Source organism: Barbus barbus (genome assembly GCF_936440315.1).
Source record: "Barbus barbus genome assembly, chromosome: 2".
Taxonomy (NCBI): Eukaryota; Metazoa; Chordata; class Actinopteri; order Cypriniformes; family Cyprinidae; genus Barbus; species Barbus barbus.
In genome coordinates, this window is record NC_136730.1 from 12,723,906 (window position 1) to 12,751,738 (window position 27,833).

The 27,833-nt window shown below is 39.4% G+C and overlaps 1 protein-coding gene across 1 annotated transcript; it reads right to left on the minus strand.

Annotated features, from left to right (window-relative positions):
- Positions 1–651: 651 nt before the first annotated feature.
- Positions 652–27,390, minus strand: LOC306879358 (major intrinsically disordered Notch2-binding receptor 1; the record flags this gene model as incomplete). The annotated part of the gene is made up of 3 exons (XM_079432217.1): positions 652–849; positions 14,597–14,851; positions 25,144–27,390. 3 exons carry the CDS (start codon positions 27,388–27,390, stop codon positions 652–654), a joined length of 2,700 nt encoding a protein of 899 aa, XP_079288343.1.
- Between the last annotated feature and the right edge of the window lie 443 nt (positions 27,391–27,833).

Sequence of the window (27,833 nt, forward strand, 5' to 3'; positions counted from 1 at the left end):
AAAAAAATCCATGGAAAAGCACACAAATTTTGATATGAGATGAGGGCGACTACACAATGACAGACTTTTCATTTTTGTCCGAACTATTCCTTTAAGTTCTTATTGAACGCACACATGAACTATAGTTGCGCTATCTGAATATATCCTATTCCTTATAAAAAGGCATTGCACGAGCCCAAACATTCCAAAGATTTCTAAAGATAAATCCAATTTGTCTTTAAAACATTCTGTCGGCGAATTCATTGAAAAATAACTCTCGTTAAAATTCTCGTAATCATAGTAGGCTAAAGTAAAAAATATAATGCGCTTAAACATAAAGCTTTCCCATTAGTTTCTATTGCAATACCAGAAAAAGAAACAGACATAAAACATATCAGTACATTATATTCTGGACTATAAAACAAGGGTGCATCTCCAAGCCTTTAAGTAAGGCCATCTACTACATAACAAATCATTTAGTCAAGTTATAAATATTGACTACGGTAAATAAAAAAGACACATCAAATTGCAATCCTTAACTCTTTGTTGTGATATATTTTGATTGACATTCCAGGAAAGTCTAAGGCCGGTGGCTGAAATCAGACCTAATTACAGACAGAGTGAATGTCCGAGTGAAACTAACACCATCTGACAGAAAAAAATATAGAAACCTCAAGACTTCATGGTGCAAATGGGCACTACGATGACCAGTATCACAGTGCAGGCGGCCGCAGCGATCAATGCACCGATTTTACATGCCTTAGCTCTGCGAAACTCTGCCTCCTTGCGCTTGAGCAGCGAATCGTAGCCCGGCGTGTAGATGTCCTCCATCCAGTACTCCAGATTGTTGGGGTTGAGCGACTCCTGGACCTGCAGGGGAACAAAAAAAGGTGAGAGGTCCTGCAAAAAAAGGCGTTTGTGTGGAGCGGACCATGATTGTGCTGTGAAATGAAGGCTGTGGGAGATGAATGGAGCCCTCGTCCAGTTGCTTCGCTAACTGCAGACAGATTACTGAAGCAACACATTCCATCGAGAATTTTTCATCAAATTGCCATTTTAATTGAATACATAGTGAGCCAGTGAGGGGGAAATGAGAAAGAGGAAAGTGTGATACGACACTCGGTTCAGGATGAGAGAAAGAGATGTTCAGGTATGAAAGCAGGGAAGATGGAAACAGTCCGACAAAAATAGCCAGAGCAGCTGAAGGGGGCAGAACAACATTTTCTGAAGAAAGCACGAGTGGGGATTGTCTGTGCAGTATTCACCATCAGGATGCTTGGGTGTTTTGGGCGGCTGCCAGCATGTTGCTATACGGTTGCTGAGTGGTTTTGATTAGTTTTTGCTGTGTTACGTAGTTGCTCTTGTAAGTTGCTGTCAGGGTTGTATGGCATTTAGAGTTGAGTTGAGGTAGTAAACAGGATGCACAATTGCAATTCAAATTTGAATCTAAGGAAGTATAACTGCAGGGACGGTTCTAGATCCTTTTTAGGTGGGCTTCAGGCCCCCTACTTGTCATCTCAGCCCCCCTAAAAAATTATAATCAGCTATTTGAACTTCCAGCTTCCTCAGGAAAGTTTATCATTGTCACTGGTTTATTGATCTCATTGTGGAACTCGCGTGCTGCGATAGATCATTAATGTGCGTGCATACATTTGAATGAAGCCTGCACACTGAGAGAAAAACTGAAAATTGTGCTGTTGAAACGTAATTTCATGAGATCAGGTTAAAAAATTAGTTCACTTTTGCATCATCTTGAGCAAATACACACTTATTTAGGTCATTTGTATCGTTGTAGCTAATGGTCTCTCTAAGGGCTAAGCCCCCTTGAGGATGAAATCCTAGAAACGCCCCTGTATAACATGTCATATTACTGTAACATAAAATTAGAAGTTTCAAGGTTTATAGAGCAGAGCGACAGACCGATGAATGACAGAATGCTAGAATGACAGAACGATAGATTAAATAATATGACAAAATGATAGAACAAACAAAAGAATGATAAATAGAACTAATGATAGACAGACAGACCAAACAAATGGATTATTCCAAAACCAGATAGAACGATAGACAGAAAAAATGATAGAAAGAACAGGTAATAAGAACAACAAATAGAACAAATGATAGAACGAACATATGTACAAAAGATAGAACAATAGGCCATTAGATAGAACGAATGTCAGAACAGATGATAGACAGAACAAATGATAGAACGGACAAATGATTGATAGATAGAGTATTGCTCTTTAAATTGACAGACTGATGGAACAAATGACTGATAAACAGATGATAGATCAAAAGAAACAATAGATAGTACGAATGATCAAATGATAGATAGAACGACATAATTATTCCCCAAACCTTCCTTCCTAAAATAACTATTTTGAAGAACATTTAAAAATCTAAAGAACCTTTTTTCAATGATAAAAAACCTTTTCTTCATTTGAAAGGTTCCATGGATGTTCAAGGTTCTTCATAGGACCACTGATGCCAATAAAGAACCTTTATTTTTAAGAGAGAATTAACAAACTATCAATCAAACAACAGACAGTACAAATGGATGATAGATAGATAGATAGATAGATAGATAGATAGATAGATAGATAGATAGATAGATAGATAGATAGATAGATAGATAGATAGATAGATAGATAGATAGATAGATAGATAGATAGATAGATAGATAGATAGATTGTGTGACTCTTTTATTGTCTGAGGATGCATTGCAGTTGCCACGGTAACTCTACTCTCTGCCACCAGGAATTCGGAAAATGCAGCTGGACTGTCCAGTGCAAACTCATTATAACACATTAAAGTAATTTATATTAAACTTATATACACATGCAAATAGAAACAGACATACATAAATACATAACAAAATATATACAAATAATTTAATATTTTTATGACACAAACTTTACGCAGCAGGGTGGTCACAGATAGATAGATAGATAGATAGATAGATAGATAGATAGATAGATAGATAGATAGATAGATAGATAGATAGATAGATAGATAGATAGATAGATAGATAGATAGATCTTAGAGAGGCTAAGAGGCTGAACCCTCGTCAAGCTCGATGGGCCCTCTTTTTTACACGATTCAACTTCACAATCTCTTACCGTCCTGGTCCCAAGAATGTAAAGGCTGATGCCCTGCCTCGTATGATATCTATGACTCCCAAGGAGAAACCAAGATTAGAATGAATGAAAAAAGAATGATAGAATGATAAATAGAGCAATCGAATGTAAGATAGAATGAACAATAGATAGACAGACAGGATGGATAGAAGGTCGTAAGCGAAAGTGTGATTGACTGTAAACATCAATGTAGCTGTTCATATCAGCACAACGGATATCAGCAGCACTTTCAAGTGAACAGCTCGCTTTATCAGGAATTTCAGGAAAAATCAATGTCTCCACAGGAGAGGGTCAACTCATTGATTCACAGAAATGTTTATGCTTTAATTGTGTCCCTACACAGGGGCCATAGGATTCTAGCTTATAATAAGACCAACTTTAACGTCCAGCGAGCAGAGTCAAAGCTAACAGTAGTCACTGTTTTAAGTAGTCACTCAAAAATATCCAATGAAAATGACAGAGTACTCTGAAAGCTTGGTGCAGGCCTACAATTAAAGTACAGGTAAATATATATCCATTTCAGCAATCGACAGACACATTTCCAGTGATGTTTTCATCTGTTTTTCAGCAACAGCATGTTTTCCACAGTAGTTAGCAGCACTACCACACCTCAGACTCAAATTATAACAATTTAGCTGTCTAAACTTTTTAAATTAAACAAATAAATAAATAAATACCTGTAATATTAATGTTGCTTATTGATTTGTTATTACACAATAAATAAATAAACAAATAAATAAATGAAAGACAAACTTAAACTGGGACTGAATGATTTGTCTAAGCAATTTGTCATCATAAGATGTCCACCTAATGGTCCATTTAATGTCAAGATCACATTTTGCCTCTTCGCCACTTTGTTGCCATTTTCCCAGCCTCTAATTACCATCCTCCAGGCAACTTTGCAGCCAAAGTGTTAAGTTTTGCCATTTGTCACATGTGGATTGGTTCTGAATATCAGATGGCATTAATTTCAGCGCTGAAGGTGAATGTATTAACCATCGCTGTCTCCAATAAGCTCAGAGTAATCTTACATCAACACCAGCAGTGAGCAAGAAAGATAATCCGATTTTCTTGTGGAAAAAATCTTCATAATTTCATGAAGAAGGAAAACAGCAATCACTAGTTGTAGAAGTGATCAAGTTTGTTGGCTGTGTCTCATTGTCAACTACATAATTTCACACAAAAAAAAGAAAATTTGCTGACATTTTACTCACCTTCAGGCCATCCCAGATGTAAATGAGTTTGTTTCTTCATCTGAACATATTTGGAGAAATTTCTTTTGAAGTGAAAAGCTGCTTGTTTGTTAGAAACAAATCCATCACGAAGATGTTTTTAACTTTAAACCACTGCTTCTAGCTAAAATATGAGTCGTCTATCCATAATGCTGCTTTCTCCTGTAAAAAAAACAAGCAAGCAAAAACAGTCCAAAACAGTTCATAAACAAATATGAAGGAAGCATTATTATGGATTCGGGACTCATATTTTGGCCAAAAGCGACAGATTGAAGTTAAAAATGTGTTGATGGATTTGTTTGTTATAAACACGCTGCTTTTTGCTTCACAAGATGTTAATTGATGGACTGGACTGGTGGATTATTTATATTGTGGATTATTCTGATGTTTTTATCAGCTGTTTGGACTCTCATTCTGGAGTCACCCATTCACTGCTGAGCATCCATTGGTGAGCAAGTGATGCAATGCTATATTTCTCCAAAACTTTTTTGATAAAGAAACAAGTTCATCTACATCTTGGATGGCCATCTTAATAACATTTTCATTTTGGGTGAACTGTTCCTTTAATTCACCATAGACAGAAAAAAAAATGCTGTACAATTAGCAAGCCTTATTCAAACAAAATTACATTATAAAGATCACCATTAAAGCTATCATTTAATATGAATAATTTATTACATTATCATTGTCTACTTTCTTACAACACGCTCAGTGATCTAGAGACTAATTAAACCCTAACAGAGCTGGCTTGTAAAATTCCAGGGAATAAACACTAATGTTATTTAGCAAATAATGCATATTTAGAGATAAATCCTCAATAGTACCAAACTCTCCCGTGAGAAACCTGAGATTAAATATCTTATAAATCTCCCTCTCTGTAATTGCTATGGCAACATAACTTTTACTAAGTCATCTAATGGGCCATTCACACAGGATGTGCTCTTGTGTTGAGTCCGCACTGTTTTTTAATTGACTTGTACTTGTGAACACACACTTGTCAGTCTTTTTTGTAGTGTCAGGCTTCCCACACAGCTCAGAAATCAATCAAACAGAACACAAAGAAGAACTGAGGCAATGGGTACTTGACACGTAAATGTGAAAGATTTAAAAATAAATAAATACCTGTAATACTACTGTTTTAATTGTAGTTTTTTATTTTAATAATAATATTAATAAATATATGAAATAAACAAATAAATAAATATTATTAGCATTAAATGCATTAATCTATTCATTAATTCAGAATTGCATGTATGCAATAAATAATAAAAAATTAAATAAATACCTGTAATATTAATGTTATTTATTCATTTACATTTTATTTTAATTTAATAGTAACATTTTTAAATATGTCAATCACATAAATAAATAATATTTATATGAAATATATTTATTTAATTATTTAAGCCTTTCCCATTTGCAACAAATAAATGAGTAAATAAATAATACAAGTAATTTAAATTATTGTTATTTATTAATTTACATTTTATTTTTATACTAATATATTTATGAAATAAGCATAAATAAATTATAGTAAGATTAAAGTTATTGTTACAGAAGAAGGACACGGACAGAGAGATGGATGATGAACCAGAGTTTTATTGTCAACAGGTGAGCAGTGAAAGGCGAAACTGGTGAGTATTGCACTTGGAGGTCTTCGGTAAGTTGCTGAAGGGTAATGAAGATTCTTCTTATGATAGGGTGCGGAGAACTGGCGATGACACACACCTCGCACGGATTGCAGAACTGGCAGGAACACAGGAACAGACTGACAGAAGGACTTCGGAGAACACACTCGGGAGGAAACAGGTAAGTAAACACGGAGGAAAGTAGTGGGCATAGAGCTGTGAAGCTAATGCAGTCCTCTTCGTGTTAATGAGACCGGACACTGAGGGCTGCGAGGTGTGTGTATTTATGGTCTGGTTGATTAGTGACATGATCTAGTGCAGGTGCGTGTGATTAGTATTCTGGTGAAGGAGTGCGTTGTGGTTGGCTGGTGACAGAGCCTGGCAGATCTGTGACATTACCCCTCTCTCCACGGCCCGCTCCCGAGGGCCGAGGACCCCGGCATCGTGGTGGTCTACCCCTCCCTCTGGGTGTAGGTCGATTTGGATGACTGGCATGGAATTCCTCAAGCAAGACAGGATCAATGACATCATCTCTGGGAACCCAAGACCTCTCTTCAGGACCTTAGCCTTCCCAGTCCACTAGATATTCCAGGTGACCACCACGGCGCCGGGAGTCCAAGATTTACGTGACCTTATAGATGGCGACGTCTTCCAGGATTAATGGGAGAGGGGGTTCCTCCATCGGGCCAGGCTCTGTGGGGGGAGAAACAGGAGAGTGGTAAGGTTTTAATTGTGAGACGTGAAACGTGGGGTGGATCCTGTAATGAGGGGGAAGCTGGAGCTGGTAAGTGACCGGGTTGATTTGGTTGACAATGGGAAAGGGACCAACAAATCTGGGACTCAGCTTCTTGCAGGGTAGGCGCATCCTGATGTCTTTGGTGGACAGCCAGACCTTCTGTACAGGTTGGTATTTGGGAGCGTCGGATCTACGAAGGTCGGCTGTCATCTTGCGCCTACGCACTGCTCGCTGGAGATGGTGGTGAGCGGCGTCCCAGACCCTCTCGCTCTCCCGAAACCAGTGATCCACAGAAGGTACATCCGCCGGTTCCCCAGACCAGGGGAACAGGGGTGGCTGGTAACCGAGTGCGCACTGGAACGGAGTCATACCGGAGGCTGGCTGACGCAGTGAATTCTGGGCGTACTCGGCCCAGCCAGTGAACTGGTTCCAGGATTCCTGGTGGCCATGACAGAAGGTTCGTAGGAATCGAGCTACCTCCGGAATATTCCTTTCTGTCTGCCCGTTCGTCTGGGGATGGTATCCGGAAGACAGACTGATGGTCACACCTAGGAGCTTGTGGAAAGCCTTCTATACTCTGGATATGAATTGGGGTCCCCGGTCAGAGACTATATCCTCAGGAATCCCAAAGTATCGGAAGACGTGGTTGAACATTAATTCAGCAGTTTCCATTGCAGTGGGTAAACCTTTGAGGGGAAGTAAACGACATGACTTAGAGAAACAGTCCACCACAACAAGAATGCATGTGTTACCATTGGAGGAAGGCAGGTCCGTAATGAAATCCACTCCTAGGTGTGACCAGGGCTGGTTGGGAATGGGCAGAGGAAGTAGCTTGCCTGCTGGTAAATGGTGTGAACTCTTAGACATGGCGCAGTCAACACATCCCTGGACAAACCTTCTGACATCTCCAGCCATGTTGGGCCACCAGAAGCGATCCTTCAATAGCAGGAGGGTGTTGTTGGCCCCTGGGTGGCCAGTGCCCAGAGATGAATGCACGGATTGGATGAGTTGAGTGCGTTGAGCCCTGGGGACATACTGCAAGCCGGGTGGACAGCCCGGAGGAGTGGCCGTGGAAGCATTGGTGGAGGAGAATGGGCTTTAGCTCCACTGAATGAGACTTACTATTAAATTCTCAGGAATAATGGGTTCGGGTTCTTCGTTGGTTTCTCCTTGGGAGTCATAGATACGAGGCAGGGCATTGACCTTTGCATTCTTGGGACCAGGACGGTAAGAGATTGTGAAGTTGAATCGTGTAAAAAAGAGGGCCCATCGAGCTTGATGAGGGTTCAGCCTCTTAGCCTCTCTAAGATACTGCAAGTTCTTATGGTCAGTAAGAACTGTGAATGAGTGTTGGGCTCCCTCCAACCAATGCCTCCACTCTTCCAGAGCCAGCTTGATGGTGAGAATCTCTCTGTTGCCGATGTCGTAATTCCTTTCCGCCGGGCTGAGCTTGCGTGAGTAGAAGGCGCATGGAATCTTGCTGGTGTCCCCTGCTGTTGGGAAAGGATGGCACCAACTCCTGAAGTGGAGGCATCTACCTCCACAGTGAAAGGTTTCCTGGGGTCTGGGTGCACAAGGACTGGGGCATGAGTAAAGGCTTCCTTTAGCTTCTCAAAGGCTTCGGTGGCTGCCGGAGTCCAGGCGAGGGCTTTGGGCTTACCGTGGAGCAGGCTGGTCAGTGGGCTTGCAATGGAACTGTAATTCAGGATGAAGCGGCGGTAAAAGTTGGCAAACCCCAGGAAATGTTGGAGTTATTTGACGGAGTCAGGAGTGGTATTTCCTTATAGCTTCCACCTTCCCCTCGTCCATCTGGATGCCACCGCTGCTGATGTTATACCCCAGGAACTGCACTGAGGACTGGTGGGACGAGCACTTCTCTGCTTTGAGGAACAGTTGGAAGTCTCTCAGGCGTTGAAGGACCTCCGCAACGTGGCGGCGATGTTCGACCATGCTCCGGGAGTAGATGAGGATGTCATCTATATAGACCAGCACAAATTTGTGGAGATACTCCCGGAGCACCTCATGCATAAAATCTTGGAATACGGAGGGGGCGTTGACCAGACCATAGGGCATAACCAAATATTCATAATGGCCAGTAGGGTTCACAAACGCTATCTTCCACTCGTCCCCCTCACGTATTCTGATGAGGTTGTAGGCGCTGCGGAGGTCCAACTTGGAGAATACGGTGGCTCCGCGAAGATGTTCCAAGGCCACTGTGACGAGAGGAAGGGGATACCGAAACTTAACCGTAATCTTGTTAAGTGCACGATAGTCAATACAAGGTCGTAGCCCTCCATCCTTCTTGGCTACGAAGAAGAAACTAGATGAAGTAGGGGACGTTGAGGGACAGATGCAACCTTGTTTTAGGGCCTCCTCAATATACTCCTCCATGGCCTTCTGCTTGGGTATGGAGGGTGGATAAATCCTTCCATGGGGCACTGGCTCACCCGTTAAGAGATCTATAGCGCAGTCCCATGGCCGGTGAGGTGGCAACTGGGAGGCCTTCTGGGGACAGAAAACGTCGCTGAAATGAGAGTAACATGCTTGAATTTCAACAGAAAACTTCTCGGGAGGACTTTCTATGGAGGTCGAATTCAGGGCGATGGAGTCGATGGAAGGAGAGACAGGTTTGGGTGTATTGGGAAAACATTGTGAGAAGCATTGATTACCCCATTTCAGGACCTCCCCAGTATGCCAGGAGATGTTTGGTTCGTGTTGGACGAACCAGGGCCGACCGAGAATGATGTCTGCCGTGGAACCCTCCAGAACCAGTAGGTGGATGTCCTCCTCATGCAACAAACCAATCCGTAGATGTACTGGACCAGCAGAACGATTAACACATCTTCGGCTAATGGAAGTACCAGTTACCGATTGGTGTTGATAATTCTTGGGAGTGGCCGTGGTAAAGAGATTGAGCTGACGACAGAGGCTGCCTGAGATGAAGTTGCCGGCTGACCCGGTGTCGAGGAGGGCAAAGACTGGAAGAGAGAATTCGGAGGCAGTAAGCAGTACTTCTATCGCCGGTGGTTTCAGGTTATGAATAACTGGTTGCATGGTACTCACCAAGAGGCGAGGGGGTCTAACGGGGCATGTCGCTCGCAAATGCCCCTTTTCTCCACAATACAGACACAGCCCGAGGGAGATTCTTCTCAGTCATTCTTGATTAGACAACTGTGTGGCTTCAATTTGCATGGGCTCAGTAACTGGTTCTGAAGGGGGCTGGCCGGCTTGGCGGCGGAGGAGTGAATTGCTACCCGTGTCAGGGGAGAGTTCGGCAAGACAGGACTTCATGCGTGTCGAGCATCGAATGGAATGTTGGATTAAGTTCTCTAATCCGAGAGAATCGTCGAAAGCAGCCAGTTGTAAACGGAGATGGGGTTCCAATCCCTGACGGTAGGCTGTTAAGATGGCAGGTTCATTCCATCCACTGGCTGCGGCGATGGTTCGGAACTGAAGGGAATATTCATTAATAGACAGAGTATTTTGCTGTAAATGATATAGTTGATCAATTACAGATATATCCAGAGCGGGTTTACCAAAAACTTCCCGGAAATGGAGTGTGAAGTTCTGTAATGACTGGGTTACTGGACCTTCCTGTGCCCAGATTGTCTCTGCCCATCTTAAAGCCTTGCCCTTCCAGAGAGAAATAATAAATGCGATTTTAGCCCTTTCATTTGGGTACAATTGTGGTTGCATTTCGAGCGCAAGAGAGCATTGCAAAAGAAATCCGTTGCACTCCTCCGCCGTGCCAGCGTAGGGCGCTGGTTTGGCCATGGGACTGGAGATCACCATAGTGGAAGAGCTCCTGGAGCTGGTGACGGAAGTGATGGTAGGTGCCGGCGGTGGTGCGGGGGTTAGAGCTTGCCGAAGAATATCGACGAGCTCTTGGAAGGGGTCAGGAGTGCTCATGCTGTTGACTATGTGTTGGTCCGGTCTTCTGTTACAGAAGAAGGACACGGACAGAGAGATGGATGATGAACCAGAGTTTTATTGTCAACAGGTGAGCAGTGAAAGGCGAAACTGGTGAGTATTGCACTTGGAGGTCTTCGGTAAGTTGCTGAAGGGTAATGAAGATTCTTCTTACGATAGGGAGCGGAGAACTGGTGATGACACACACCTCGCACGGATTGCAGAACTGGCAGGAACACAGGAGCAGACTGACAGACGGACTTTGGAGAGCACACTCGGGAGGAAACACTGTAGGTAAGTAAACACGGAGGTAAGTAGTAGGCATAGAGCTGTGAAGCTAATGCAGTCCTCTTTGTGTTAACGAGACCGGACACTGAGGGCTGCGAGGTGTGTGTATTTATGGTCTGGTTGATTAGTAACATGATCTAGTGCATGTGCGTGTGATTAGTATTCTGGTGAAGGAGTGCGTTGTGATTGGCTGGTGGCAGAGCCTGGCAGATCTGTGACAGTCATTGATTTAATTAAGATTGCAACAATATCCAATTTTCTGCAAAATAAATAAATAAAGACTTATATGCAAATACAAATAATATAATCTTTGTACAATTGCATCCTTGCTGCACAAATCCAAAAAAACTCTATGCTTCGTCAACCTCATCTTGTTGTTCAAGGTTTGAAAGTGCTGTACTGGGCCACTAAGAATCACTGGTTCATGGCATTGCTCAAGCTGCGTTCTGTCTTTTTGACATTTTCTGCCTTTTTTCTGCTCCTCTCATGCTATGGTTGGGTAAGCAGGCCTTCAGAAAACCTACAGCCCTTGCAAATGGGCAAAATGAGAGATGCTCCCCTGCTTCGAGCCACGTTTCCATGCACTGGGGTGAACATGTAACACAGATTTGATGCAAAGATGTAGGGCACATTTTAAAATGGCACCAGCCACCGAAGAGATTTCAGCGATTTCTTTGTCTGTTCCATCTTACTTTTTACTTTGTTCAGTACAAGAACAGCTAGTTTTAAAGCCATCACTTGCTTTTGTCAATATAACACAGCATAGATTATGTTATTGAATGAAAGAAACTTGCTGAGTGCTGTCTCCTACACTAAAGCCTTTTTATTGTGAGCCATCCTCTATCAATGCGATTAGGTCTGGAGATAGCTAGTGTAGACAGGTAAACATCATCTGAAACAGACGACTGTAAGCCTTCATCTACAACAAGCGCACTACAAATGGTTTTAAAGCCAATGTGAATACAAAAGGACCCTTTTTGCTTGAATGCATGTTCCCCCCGGTCTTTGCAATCTTTTATCGAAACACAAAGAATCAAAATCCCTCATACATGTTCAACTTGTTCTTGTTTACACCAATTAAAGCACTGACTTTTCACCTTTACATAAGGACTGATTCGTTTCTGTGAATCCTTTGTTCGTCTCAACAGATTCAGAAAACAATTCACCTGCTCCAGCGCTCATGGATATGGCGCTACCCCCGGAGTTCTCTGTGCCTATCCTCACCCCAGAGTCTCCCTCGCCTCCGCTGGTTCCGTCCAGCCTTTCTCCGTCTCCTGAGTCTCCTTCGCCTCCGCTGGTCCCGTCCAGCCCTCCGTCTCCTGAGTTTCCCAAGTTGGCCAGCTCCACTCCTCGCAAGCGCCCTCAAGTGCCGCTCCTCCAGAGAGCCCCCCTGATTTCCTAATTCTCCCCAAGAAAATTTGGGGGGGGGCATATATCCATGGCCATAGTGGCTGGGCCAAGGGCCAAGACCACGGAGTCTCCCGATCTGCCATGGCTCCCCGAGTCTCCTGATCTGCCATGGAGGCCTCCCCAGTGTCCCTGTCCTGCACCGCCCTCCAGGGCGCCCACCCCCCCTCCCTGGTGGAACTGGGAGGGTGGGGAGTAACTGTTACATGTTAGTTCCTGTTTTTCCTTATTTGGTTTGTTTTTGTTCTCATTAGTTTGTTTGTCTAATTATCTTTCAGTCTGATCACCTGTGTTCTATTAATCATCTCGTTTGCTCCTTTGTTTCCTGTCCATTATAAGCCTTTAGTTTCTGTATGTTCTTTGTCTCAGTTTAATGTTGATTAAAGGAATACGTGTGTTGATGTTACTTCGTTCTCCTGGCCTTTGTTTATCCTGACTACAACCACGTCCCATGACAGTTATATTGTTTGTTTTTATTAATTATGTTTTTTATTAATGAGAATGCTTATTGCAACTGCTTATGCCACAGCTCATTTTGTTGTAGCAGTAGGCTACTAATGAATCATAACAACTTCAACTAATTTGCATTTACATTACACAATACTAAAATCCATGTAAATCATACGTCTAAAAAGGTTAATCAAAGAAAATAGATTTGTAAAAAGCAGTAAATGATACTCAGTTAAATGAGTCAGTGAGTTGACTCTATAAACAAATTGATCAGTCTTGTGTCTGAATGAATCTTTCAGAAACCAATTCATTGATTTTTGTAGTGATTCATATTATAAAATCTCACTAAAATTTTCCAGTAAAGCCATATGTACACTGAAATTCCTACATGTTATGTTTTTGATATGTGTAGCCTATATATCATGTTTTTGTCATGAATCAGTTCATAAAAACATAGAATTTGCAATTGTATCTTATACATAATTTAATTTCAGTTACTCACCTAAAAAGTTTTATTTTGCTTGTTTTAATAAAATAAATGTTTGCAAAAAGCTGTAATAATTTATCTTATTTCCATATTTAACCATTCTTAATTAAATGAACTCTCAGACTGATTAAATCCAGTTTTGAACAAATCGTTTAATCTTAGGGTTAATACATAAATCTTTCAATAAACAGTTCAGTGATTCTTTCACATCAGTGATTTAAATGTCTGTCATAGCCTATAAAATATTGCACTAAAGCCATATGTACATCCAAATTACTGTATATAATTTTTAATAAGGATTTTTACTGCAATTTCTTGTAATTTTTGTTGCATAAGCTCTTAAGAACACATTTAATTTGATTTACATGTTATATATAATGTAATCTGTATTATTCACCTATATGATAAATATAATAAAAACATTTTTGTCACAAACAAATTTCCATATTAAACGGCTCTATGTTAAATGAGTCAGTCAGTTATTGACTCAAGAACCTTTCACTCATTCAATCAATCTACTGATTTTTTTGGACAATGCAATCAAATCCTGGCCTACAGTTTTTTCTCATTGAACATCCAGTTTCACTCAGAAATACGTCAGATTTTAGAAATTAATTTGGATGTAAACAGTATAGGATATTTTAAGACTGAACACAATAGAGTTAGTGTTTTAACCTTCTCTCGCTCCTCACGAGAAATCAAGGTCAGTGAAACGTTTTCTTTTCCATGCAACAAAATGACGAATCTGTACTAAATAAAACTTAAAAATGTCATGCTTTTCAAAACGTCTCAAAATCATCCGCATAAACAAATTACCTCATTTCCATATTAAATGTTTCTCAGTTAAATGACTCAAGAACCTCTCAGATTGATTTAATCCAAAATTGTAAACAAATCATTCAAACTGGATCTACTGACTCACTGAAATAATTAATTAAAATCAAAACGCAATCATATTGTATACTACATTTATTCTCATCAAACATGCAGTTTCACTCAGAAGTACTTCCGAGAAGCAAATTGGCTTGCGAACAGCATTTCATGTTGGCATTGGAACGAAGCCGAGGACCTGCAGTAATTGCATAGAGTCAATGACTGTCAACAATGAGTGATTTTAATAAGGATCATTAATATTTCACAGCACACAAGGTCACCTACTGCACCGACGACCTTCAGCCACACTGCCAGCATGTGGCAGAGAAGCACTGATTGAAAGAAAATCGAAGCCGTCATTCCCATGAGCCTCAGCTTTTGAAGCTAATCCCACACACAGCAAAGCCTCAAAGAACAGAGAAAATGGACAAGATTAGCAACGTTACAATCACAGAGAGGTGGCCTCTCACCTGCAGGTCCAGAGCACTCAGCTTGTTCTTGTCTCCTGAGTTGCGTTTGTACTCTTCGATGGTCCAGGAGGGCTGGGAGCGCTTGCCGTCGGCGAGGCCGGTCAGCCGCAGGTCCGTGTAGATAGGGCTGCCCTTCACGTGAGACTTGACGGCGGGAGGGAAGTGGTGTGGGCTGAACACCTGCTCTACTAGGTAGGAGTCCTTGGGCGGCTTTGAGGAGCGGTGGGCCTGGTGGGCGTCATACTGACGATCTGTCTGTAGGGGAGAAACGGGAGGAAAGGTCACCGAGGAGGAAGCTTAGTATCTCTTCTGCTGATCTGAGGAGAATGTTACATGCATTTTAAGACTTGATTATACTGATGACAAAACAAAAAGGAGGGTTTCAACCCTTTGCCACACCTTGTGAGAAAATTAAACATTTCCAAACGATACTCTGTAATGCAAACGTAAAAAAAAAAGCTGCTGAATATGTACTAATCAAAACTAATTTCATCCACATTTATGTCGCGAAACACTATTATTTTTTAACAAACCCCAAACCTTAAAGGGATAGGACCAAAAATTTGAATTTGTTGTTGTTTGTCAGTTTGTTCTAAACCTGTATGAATATTTTTCTTCTGCTAAGCATAAAATAAGTTGATGGTCCCATGGAAGTCAATGGAGACCATCAACTGTTTGGTACCCATATTCTTTAAAATATCTTCTTTCGTGTTCAGCAGTAGAAAGAAACTCTTTTGAACAACTCGATGCTGAGTAAATGATGACAGAATTTTTGTCATCATGTTTGGTGAACTATCCTTTTAAGTATTAAACTCTGATACATACAACTCTGGTTGGGTCTGAAAGAATTTTCTTATTTGATCAAAAATACTGTAAAATTGTGAAATATTATCACAATTTCAAATAACTGTTTTCTATAGGAATATAATAAAAAATTTAATTTTAAAATGTGATTCAAAGCTGAATTTTCAGCATCATTACTCCAGTCTTCAGTGTCACATGATCCTTCAGAAATCATTCTACACTGTAAAAAAAAAAAAAGAAATAAAGTTGAGCCAACTTAAAATTTTAAGGCAACCAGCTTCTGCAGATTTTTGAGTTCTCTCAATTTATTTTTGTAGGAGATTCTCAACTTTTTGTTGTATAAACTTAAAACAACAAGTTGAGAAAACTCATTCTCATTCTTAAAACTCTTCTTTTTTTTAGTGTAATATACTGATTTGCTGCTCAAGAAAATTTATTATTATCAATGTTGCAAACAGTTGTGATACTTCATATTTTTTGTGCAAACCCCTTTAATCAGGATACTTTGATAAACGGAAAGTTTAAAAGAAGAGCATTTATTTGAAGTAGAAATCTTTTGTAACATGAGGAAGCTTTTGTTTAAAGTCTTACTGTCACATTTGATCAATGTAATGCATCCTTGCTGAATAAAAGTATTAATCTCTTAAAAAAGATCTTCCTGACGCCAAACTTTTCAAAACTACTATAACATGAACTGCAAACGTTTGTGCTACCAACATGAATTAAACTATAAGTCATATATGATATGTTTTCCCCAAAGTAAAAAAATAAAAAATACAGTCTTTCTTTGAAGGAGACTAATATCGTAGAGACTTGAGAGTGGCACCTACTGCATTACATGTTAACAACTTATTTGAACTCCTATAGCAACCGCTTATCAACGCCCTCCCAGCTAACAGGGGACGTTCTGACAAGGTTACAAATTATTGTTCACAGAATGTTTGTTCAAAATATTCTGGTCTTTAATGCTCTTAAGATATTAGCACAAAAACAAAAGAACGTTTTTTCTGTAGTTTCTGTAGTTTTTTTCTTCAGTTGTACATTCATCTAACATTTTTTAAATGTTATTACATTCATTAAAACATTCAAGGAACATTCAAAAGTAAGTCACCATGATGTTGGCAAAATAATGTTCATGTAACGTTCACAAGAGCAAAAAAAAAAAAAAAAGAAATTCTAAAAACAGAATGCAGCTTTTGCACAGGCAAACACCTCCTTTACTTCAGCAAGAGTTATTTGACTTGTAGGACAAAAACGAGCAGCCGAACACCAGGGGAACACCAGGGGCCGATGCAAACACACTGCATCAGCTATAAGTCTCAGCAAAAAGCATGCTGGTGCTACATGAGTCTAACTAGTAACGATACATATATACGGCGCAAGCAGACTTATATGTGGAACAGGAAATGTGTGTTTGTCTCAGACCTTAGACTATTATAAAGAATAATATCTGAGTCAGGAGCTTATTCCTGTCCGGAGGGACACTGGAGTGCTGCAGCTTATACAACCTGAAAGATTTGATTACCATGAACTGGGTCGTTCTAGAAAACGAGTGCCATTACTGCGTAAAAAATAACTTTAATAATGAGAAGCTCATGCAGCTTGTACTATGTTTATACATTTTTCTAAACATAATTTAGTAACTTTGCATTTTCTTCATGTATTTATGTTTTCCTTTTTCTTTCATAAGGATAATATTTTTAGCTTGTTTCCATTTGTTGTATTAGTAAATAGGCACCGTATAAAACAGAAATACAGTTGTGAACAGATTTCCCTTTATAAATGAACTATCCCATAAATTGAAAAAAAAAAACGTTCTAATGACACTGCTATCCTTTCAAGAAGTCATTGTCAACCTGCACCATGATCTTATGATTAAAAATTGCATTGTTGAACTATCAGACATTTTAAGAAGCTAAAATAATTATATTTACAAAATATGTTTCACAAATGCAATGCTATTTTGCATTCATAAAGTTTATATTTTTGCAACCACAGATTTGCAATCACAAATCTGCAATGGCATTTGTTGTGTGGATTTGTGACTATTTTGAGACGTTCTTTACAAGAACGTGTTTACAAATTAGCACTTTTCTTTAGGTTTTTTCCGTCAATCAGATGTGAGTTTGAAGTCTAGCCAATTATTATAAACCTTGCATAATGTTTTGAGGCATTTTGTAGTTTACCTTCAGCAAAAAAAAAAAAAAAAAAGTAGTCAATAGACATTTTGTGTTCACCATACAGCATATGCATCTATATAATTTATATCAGGTCCCAGACTTCACATTGGACATGCCCAAAAAATTCCCTTAGACCAAATACTGAAATATATGAATTACTTGCAGGTGATTTTGTGCCAAAATCCCACAGGGTTTGCCTGGAAAAGATAAGGAAAATGTTTTCTGTTCCATCAGGACAGACTGTGGCCTATTTTCTGGCTGTAACTCACCAGTTAGGGACTATATTATCTAAATCATGTTAATATAATTGCAGTATTCATGCTCTGCAATGTCATTTTTGTCTCTCTGCCTACGTACAGTTTGTCTCTCTTCTACAAAAACCCACCCACGTTCTTCTTGTTCTCTCTCTCTCGGCTAAAATTTAAGGTAAGGTGTTGTTCTGTCTGGCCTGAGCTAAGGTGAAAATTAAAAAAAGCCACAGGAGTGAGAGCCAAAGAGTGTAATGTTGATCCACCTTCTGTTTTCCAGCAGGGAAAGACTAATCAAACAACCACAGATGCAAATGAGGGAAGGCCAACTGAGAGAAGGAAAAATATTGTCTTTCTGATATTTATACAAAGTATAGGTTATTCCTCACCGGAAAGCAGCAGCAGTGATATAATATGTGCTGCAGGTCAGACTTGATGTCATACAGATTATTGTGACTCACTCAAGATTTCATTTCATCATCTAACCACAAGCATTCTGTATTTATTTCTTCATACTGAAGCACAACCAACACATTACAAGTTATACATCAACGTATTGTGGCATTGTAGTAAATTAAAACTCTTTATTGCTGTTGTAAATTCATTAAGTGTAATCTCACTGAGCCACAATGTCATTAGTGTTGTTGCTAGAATCATTATTACAAGTGCTCATGATTAGCAGTGGTTTGAAACAACGTGAACTTTGAAGCACTGACACGTAGCTGTTTATGCAAAGGCAATATGTGCTGCTGATTTTAATTCAAGTTTAATCTAAAATACTAAAATGACTAAAACAAACAAAAAAATAAAGCGAAATGTTATATATAAAAAAATCAAAAGCTAATAAACAAAAGCACATAACAATTTTTTTTTTTTTTTTTAATCTATTTGTACGGTTGTCTGTTTTGGATTGAGTTGAGGACCCCAGGAAGACTAGCAACCACTCTGTGGAAGCTAATGTGGATCCAAATAAACAATAAACATAAAAAAAAACAAAATCACCAAAAAGCAATAAACATAAAAGAGCATAAAATAAAACTAACATTAAAAATTTAACTAAAATTAAGAAAAAAGATTTTGAAAACTAAAACTATAAAATCAAAATATAATTCAAAATATTAATAAATAATAAACTAAGTTGATGTTAATGTACTAAAACTAATTTAAAAAACAAAAAAACTAAAAAAACTAAGTACTAAACATAAAATAGCACATATACCAAAATTATTAAAGCTAAAAATAATATTTATGCAACAACAACAAAAAAACTATCTAATTTAAAAAAATTATAAATACTATTATAGTGTAAAGGATTAGCCCTTATTTTAATTTAGCTTTTAGGGAATCAATTCTTAAGATTTGATATTGATATTTACATGATTAATCAATATTAATCAAAACGTCCAACTTATACCTTATTAACAATACCTCATTAACGACTTGTCCAGCAAGCATTAAAACCAGTATGTTTTAACAATTCAGATTATTCCCGTGGCCACAGTAATACAGAATTGATTAGGTAATTTTAGCATTGGCAATTTTAGCATAGGTAACGCGATCATTGGCAAATAGTTTGGCAAGTAGTTCAGGACTTGAAAATCACATAGCACCAGACACAAGATTTCTTAATAAGTAAAAGTTTATTTGCTACTCTACAACACTACTAAGCTGCAAAAACACAAAACAGAATACGTACACACACACACAAACACACATACATGCTGCAGGCAATGAATTGTTTTGATTTGAAGAGAGTTTAAGGTTCTAATGCTCGTTTCCAAGAATGCTCTAACTTCAACCTGAGGGAGTCACAAGCAAGGAACTTTACTATCTTTACTCTTAAAGATGAATGCAACCAGTTTCCAGCAGAATTATGAATAATTGTTTGATTACTTGCTTTTAGTTGAGCACCAAAGTTGGGTGTCTGTCTTTATTGGGCTGATTTCAGTCTGCCCCTTTTGCTGTTTGATCCAATCACAAGTGTTTCTGTAGGGCGGAGCCCCGCCCCGCATGCCTCAGTTTTCCGTGCATAAATCCTATTTCATAACATAAAGAACATATCCTAGCAGACTCCTATAAGTGTTTTAATCATACATTATGATGAGAAAAGCCAATTTTCATGCACACCAAATTATTGCTGACGCAACTAGCTTTCATTCGAAATCAAACACCAAGTATTTTGCATTCCCAAAGTACATATATCAATTTGATCTATTACGCGGATAAGGCATAGATTAAACAATCCTAAATTCTAAATAATCACACCAAGCATGTGAAACTAAACAATAGTTATCGGGAAAAATTTGACATCAAAAGATTACAACAATACCATAGATTCCAGTAACACAGCAAGCTTAATTTAATTTCATGAAATACAACCTGAATATATATTGTAAATATATTGTATATATTGCTTTTGAGTATATTGCTTTAATAGCAGCAACAATTACAATTTGTTATTTTTGAAATACTTAAGCAAAGATTTGAGTCTCTTTGTCTGTTAATAAGAAGAAAAGGCGCGTTTCCTTTGGAATGTGAGGAGGAGAGAGAGAGAGAAGAGTTGTTCGAGGTCATGAGAATATCACATTTGTGGAGATCTAGATATTTCTTTAGCTCCGACGTCGGTTGTAAAACTGTCTCTCCTGGTTGATAACATCATTGAATTTATGCGTTAATAGTCAGGAGATATCAGGGAGGGTCTGTACTGGAGCCTTTCCAGATGCCAAGGTCTTCGTCCTGTTTCTGGTTGAATTATGCTTAAGTGATAAGAAACAACCGTGAAGTCCTGTTTTAAATACATTCCAGATTTTTCCACACATATATCCTTTGTTTTAGGGGTCTCGTAAGACGTTAAGGAGAGCAGAGCAGCATGCTTGGGCGCGGTGCTGGTCGTTAATTAATTTTACGGCCACAGATAGTGAAAAGAGCAAATTTCTCCGGAATGTGCTGTCCTGTTAATAGGTGTGTGTGTGTGTTCTTGTTTTGACAAAGTTCTACAATAGTCTAAAAATTATTTTAAAATATAGTGAAAAATAAATTAAAGCTAAACAGAAATATTAAAAAACAAAGTGCTAAACATAACAAAAGTACATAAAGCTACTAAAACTTAAACTAAAATTGAAAACGAAAACTAAAATTTATAAACATAAAAGCTGATTCAAAATTGTTAACAAATCATACTATAATTAGATAATGCTAAAATACACCATGCTTAACCAATCAGAAAACGTTAGGCGACCAATTATCAAAACATTGGCAATCAACCACAACAACCTGTTGTGCGGGTGAGATTAGCACAGGAAACACCTTCACATTTGCAAATATATAGTCCTTAATTTTGTCATCTAAATCCATCAGCCTATTCAGAGCACCTTTCTTCAGTTTTAAGTTGAATGGGCACACAGTCTTAATTAAAACCTCATTGAAGATGAGAAGAAGCGACTAAAAGCACTGCTTGTTTATACTCTGCAAGACAAATATTTAAAGTGTGCTTTTAGCTTGACCACAACTGACATGAGCTTATCGCTTGGCTAGCCGGTAATTTTGTTTGGGCTTAAAGAAAAAAAAGTTTGCATTGCCCTTTATCAAGGGCAGTTTGCGAGAAGGAACGGATGTTGTTATAAGTGCCTGTCTGGAAATGACAGTTCTCTCATATCATCTGGCTTCACTGGCTGTGCTCTCGCAAAAAGCGAGACAACTTCATGTGAATTAGAGGATGGGTGATACAGACAGAAAGAAAATCAAAGAAAGCGACAGGATGCATACCGTAAGACTCACATTAACCCAGAAAAACATTTACCAAAACATTCACAGCTGAATAGATGTGTGGCAGGCGAACTGTTTGCTTCGAACCCCATTGACAGTGCTAATTTAAAAACATGAAAGCAATGCTTTTAAAATGAAAGATGGAGAAGACGAAAAGTAAAAAAAAAAAAAAGATTTTTAAAAAGCTTCTACATCACAAGTGTCAAGAAACGGAATTGCAGTTCTCTTCTGCTATTGGTCAGACAGATAGATAGCTCTGCCCCAAAACTCACACCATTGATCAGTGAGTCAATGTTGCTGTCAGGCTGTTTGAGAATCCCAAACTATCAGATCAATGTCTGATAGTGGCACAAAACACAAACTGCTTCCAGTTTTCAGGAAAATTAACATATAAATGGCTTATTTATGGTCAACTAAACTCAAACTACACACCTCACCTTTAAATTAGGTTGACATCAAAAGGTACAGAGTGGTGAAAAGCACAAGGCTGTTGTGTGCTCTCATTAATGTGAATGAGGTTTGATTAGCCACCAGTTCCCTGTGCGACCATTGACTAAAATTAACTACAGCTTGGATCGTCCCAGAGCGCAGAGACTTTTGGCACTCGCGACTTCCCCAAAAAGATCAGAAGGGACAATACAGGAACTGGCAGGCATCTAACCAGGGCAATAAGCCAAGAAGACAAGAGCAAGAGGCAGAGGAGGAAAACTGAGAAAACATGAAAATATTCCCAAGACTAGAGAAGGGGAAAGTGTTGCATGGATCGCACAGTCTGAAGAGAAGGACGTTATAAGAATAAAAAACAGACAAACAAAACATCAGAAGAGGATGATGAAAATGAGAAAAATAGAATAGAAAAGAAAAATAATTAACAGAATAGAACAGAACAGAATACATTCCAAAAGGAATAAAAAAAGAACACAGCACAAAATTATACTGTAGAACTGAATAGATCAAAATAGAACATATTGTCACACTGCTCGGGGAGCAAGGAGCGAGGAGACAAGGATAACATTCTATAATCCTTCTTTATTGAAGCCAACACACGGAATGTGGAACTCGGGGGGTAAGACAAACAATACCGGACATGAGAGACAGGGAGACACAGGGCTTAAGAACACTAGGAAATCAAACGTGGAAGAACAGAAACAGGTGAGGAGTAATTAAACACAGGGCTGGGGACAAATTAACTAATAATGACTCTAAACGAGGAAAGGAACAGAAAGTCCAAATAAGGGCATAAGGAAACACAGGGAGCAAGTGGAAACACAAGACATGGGGAAACAAAGTCTGACACATATCAGAAAATAATTTGAAGACCTTATAAATAAGAATAAAAAAACAGAATACATCAGAAGAGAATAATGAAATTGAGAATAGAATAGAATATAGACATTACAAATAAGAATAAAAAAACAACGCAGAATGCATCAGAAGAGAATAATGAGAATAGAATAGAATAGAATAGAATAGAACAGAACAGAATAGAATAGAATAGAATAGAATAGAATAGAATAGAATAGAATAGAATAAACAGAACGGAACAGAACAGAACAGAACAGAATAAATACCAAAATAGAATAGAATAGAATAGAACAAACAACAAAAGTAGAAGAGAGAAGAGAAATGTCATAGAATAGAACAAAATAGGCTGTACAAAATAGAACAAATAAACAACCAAAACTGAACTATAACATAAAATAAATAACACAAAACAGAACAAACAAATAAAAAGAACAAGATAGAACCATAACAGAACAGAATAAACAGCACAAATCAGAACAAGATAGAACCTTAACATTACATAACAAATTAAATAGCAGAGGAAATAAATAAAACAGAACAAAACAGAACTATAACATAATATGTAAAATAACATGATGTAAAGCATAACATAAATAGCACAAAATAGAACCATAACACAACATTTAACATAACTCATCACTGATAACCCTATAAAAGCATGGTCTTGTTCCTGTTTTCCTCCTGCATGTAATCAGGAATGGAAACCCACACCCACACTAAAGACTTAGGTCATGATATTTTTTCACTTCACTTTTATGTGGCATCCCATGCAAATGTCATCAGAAATAAATCACCAGACACCAATGTCCTGCTTTTTTGACACCATGAGTCCTCCTACTTTCTTAAAGCATTGTACAAAGAAACACATTCATCTGCCTTGCAGTATTCATGGAATCCTTGAGCTTGTTTACATAGCCTTTTCAATGCTGCAGATCACTGAAGCTTCAGCCCATAGATGTGTCAACATATTAACTTGAGAGCTGGTAAATACTTTACAGGACCAATTTGCCATGAAATCCCTGTTCCTCTGGGGGGATTGAATTAAAACTATTTGTCAGATTCTCTGTTGTGCCCTGCACTCAGTCTGTGCCCCCGTCTAGGCTAAAGTACAGCTAGATGTAGGGTAGAATAGGTAAATTGTGTGATAATTGCACCACAAGAGACCATGGCTGTATTATTATAGATATGATATTAAAGCTAGATTGCTTCCAAAACAACATGCCTGCTTGTATTTTGGGAAGTGATGAAGGGTAATTGTGCATAACCACCTAGGGGTGTCAACCATTGCAAAACCACGCAAGGGTGTAGGAGAAATCTGACAACCTTTCAGCCTGGCGCATGAACATCAAGTAGGTGACGTAACATTCTTCTAGTAGACGTGACTGATTTGCTTAAAACCAGGTAAGTGGGCGCTAGCATAAATAGGCTTACCCCTTACAGATAGTTAAGTCAAGTCAAGTCACCTTTATTTATATAGCGCTTTTTACAATGCAAATTGTGTCAAAGCACTGCACAATATCAAAACAAGGAAAATAATGTGTCAATAAGTTTAAATAGTGTCTTTGCAATAAGGTCGGCGATATCGCTGGAAATGATAGATAGTGTGTTTGTTTATTCCATTGATTGTCAATGCTGGATTTTTGTCTTTGCACAGCAACCAAGCTCTTGAAACATAATGACTATTGAGTATTGACTAAAAATGTTATACCCTAGTAATCAATTTAATGGAATATAATGGTAGACTTGCTCAAATGTGTCCCACAGCAGCTCATATGACAGACTAAATCCAACAGGATGCAATGTTGGGCACCAAGTCTTGATTTTACCATTATCACGTGGTATAGACTGATCTACATCTCACTAACCTTACATGTATGCATTTTTAAGTCAATTAATTTTAAGGCACTGTACACAATCAATGCTTTTTCAAAGTACCTGCTTCAGAATATCAATTTGCTTTCAAAAAGTACATGTAATGTAGTATCAGTTCTGAGCTCAACATGGCATAAGTCATTTCAGTCAATTCGTTGACAAAGTAAGATTTCTGTCCATATTGGATTTAGACCGATGACTCTTGTGATCTAATTAGTCGGTTTTGCCAATCAGTCGTTAAAAAGAGATCCACCAATCTAGTGATTCAGTCAGTGTGATAGCAATGCAATGCAGAACCTGGGGTACAACGCTCACAACAGCAAATTTAACATGCAGTAAGGACAAAAAAAAGTGCAGTATACAGGTTTGTTACCTCTCTGGATTTCCTATGTCTGTCCTTGCCTTCACTATGCCGGTCTCTTTCTTTCCCTTCTTCCCCTGAGTGCCCAAAATAAGAAACAGTCCTCCAGTCTCGAGGTGAGTTGGTGATGCTGGCCACTTTAGATTCAGTGGCGCTGTTCTCCTCGTTTAGTGACCTGGATGACCTGCGTGTGAAAATGCTCTTCTTTAAAGCTTTAACCCTCAGGCTTTCACTTCCATCAGCCTCCGAGCAGCACCATTCTGGACTTTTTTCCACCTTCATGTTGTGTCCAGTGGTGTGACACTGGAAAACGTGAGGCGAGAGGTTCGCGTCAGTCTTAATCTGTTCCACATGGCCATTATCACTTGATTTCCCATTAGCCTCCGGTTCTTGAATTTTCTCATCCAGTCTAGTAAGCTTCGAGAGGACCTGAGATATCTCCCCTCGCACCCCTGAAAGAGACTCAAGCTTCTTCTCAATCTCGCCAATCCTGAGTACCAACTTGCAGACGCTCTCTTTGAGCTCATCGTCCGAATTCTCCAGTGACTGGAAGAGGCGGTCGAGCTTGATCCCGGTTTTGTTCAGCTTGACAGTGTTGTGATCAGGTGAGCTGTCCCCGTCTGATTTCGTCACCTGAGACAGTGAGCCATTGCTGTTGTAGCACGATGACTGCACAACTCCAAGAGAGCCGCAAACGCTCATGTCATCCAGAAAGCGAAATATGTCACTGATATCGTCGCTGACAATCTCAGAGTCTTCATCTGAGTGTTTGAAGGGTGGCCTCTCTCCATATTTGTTGTGACTGGAGTAATCTTTCGCTTTCTTGCTTTCGGATTGTTCCGTCTGGGTCCCAACACTCATGCCATTGTCCACATTGCTCGACTGAAATGATGGACAGTTGATGCTCTTGTCCTTGTACCTTTTCCCAACCTCTCTTTTCTCAACACTTGGTCCGCAAGCAACAGAAGACATCTCTTTTGTTTTGGTTCCATTGGATTTCTTGGGGAAACCTGAGGGAGAGGCAGTGGGCTTGTCCTTTGCACACTGAAAGTGCTGATCGTTTTCCATGGTGCTGATGTTATGACGGTGATTGTCCTTTACCACTTTGCCATTTAAAAAGGACCTCTCAAAGTCAGGACCTTCTTCGGTATTGAGACTTATGCTCTTGACAGGCCAGGCTGGCTGTTTTCCATGCTTGCTCGAAGTCCTCCTGTTGCTCACGCACTCGGAGACCGTTGTAGGTCCAAAGTAAGTGGACGCTTGCAAGTCATCCAGGCTCTCATGCTTCACCCGTGATTTGTTTTGAATGGGTGAGCTGATGGGTTCAAAGTAAGGGTTGCTGTACGGCAGCTCGAAACTGTGATTGAAGAAAGTGGGAGGCTTGCTCAGCTCCCTCCTGTGGTGGTACTCGCCACCAGCTTTGGGATTCGCTCTGCACTCCTTAGTGATCACATGGGGTGAAAAGGCAACAAGGTTGTGGAAATCCTCTTTGAAGATATTCCGCTTTTGCACGCACGAGTGCACAGTGAAAGGCTCTCCGCTGGACATGAAAACATCCTTGATCCCTGGGTTGGCGTGGAGAGATTCCTGGTCCGTTGTTGACTCGCTGTCAATGTCCATGGGGAAGTAAGTGCTCTGCATCTCGCACGGAGGAGGACTGACGCTGGGGTACTGTGGCAGATGCTGTAGTTTATCCAGTGATGCTGCTCTACATTTCAGATCCTTGGAGACTCCCAAAAAGAAGTTGGGTTCTGAGGTTGGTATAAACTGCTGGCAGTTATTGCAGTCAGATTTTGGGCAGGGTGACTTCCGAGAGACGTGATGACCCCTGGTGTCCATGAGGTTGTATCCCCTGTCGTTATCGTTGAAGTTATACACATCCGTGTCAGATCGACAGGACTCAAAGGACTGGTTCTTGTGAAACTTGGGTCTCCGAGCCATTGGCAGCTTGTCTTTGGCCATACCTCCATTCATCTGGATGAGATTAAACATAGTGACAATGTCTGCCGCCACCATGAGCTTCTTGGACTGTTGGTCCTCCACCGAGCACCTCATCTTGTCTTTGAATAAAGTTGCGGGGAAAGCTGGATCCAAGCATGCTGTGTAGAACAGCAGACTCCTCAGCTTAGCCAAATGGACCAAGTCAAACCTGGCACACAGGGACTTGCAAAGGTCTTGGTATGAAACGGTGCTATACTTAGTATCCAATTCCTCCAAAATCCTCACAAGGAAGAGGGAATACTCTGGCATGGCATCCATTGCTGTTTTGATTCTTGATTTTGTGAGGAAAGGACAGCCTGCAGGGGACAGATGAATGATTAGTGACTGAAGAAATGTGAACCATCTGCCAAACTACCGTATAAATCCTATCAAGATGCAGGACTGTAACCATCATAGACTTACTCAGAATATTAATTGGTCGGTATGGGGGTTTCAATGACTTTTACAATGGGATCCAAAACTTTTAGGATTTTTTTTTAAAGAAAATTAAGACAAAGAAATGTTATGGCATAAAAAGAATACAAAATACTTGAGATTCTGCACTATTTCTACATTTGTGACATTAATTATGTGACTCCCTTATGCAAAAGATCAGATTTTCATGCTTCAGTTAAAGGACAAGATGCTCTTTGCTGCACAAATCATGCTTGATAATCTTGTACAGTCTATGCCAGCTCAAGTTCATTCTGAAAACAATTTAA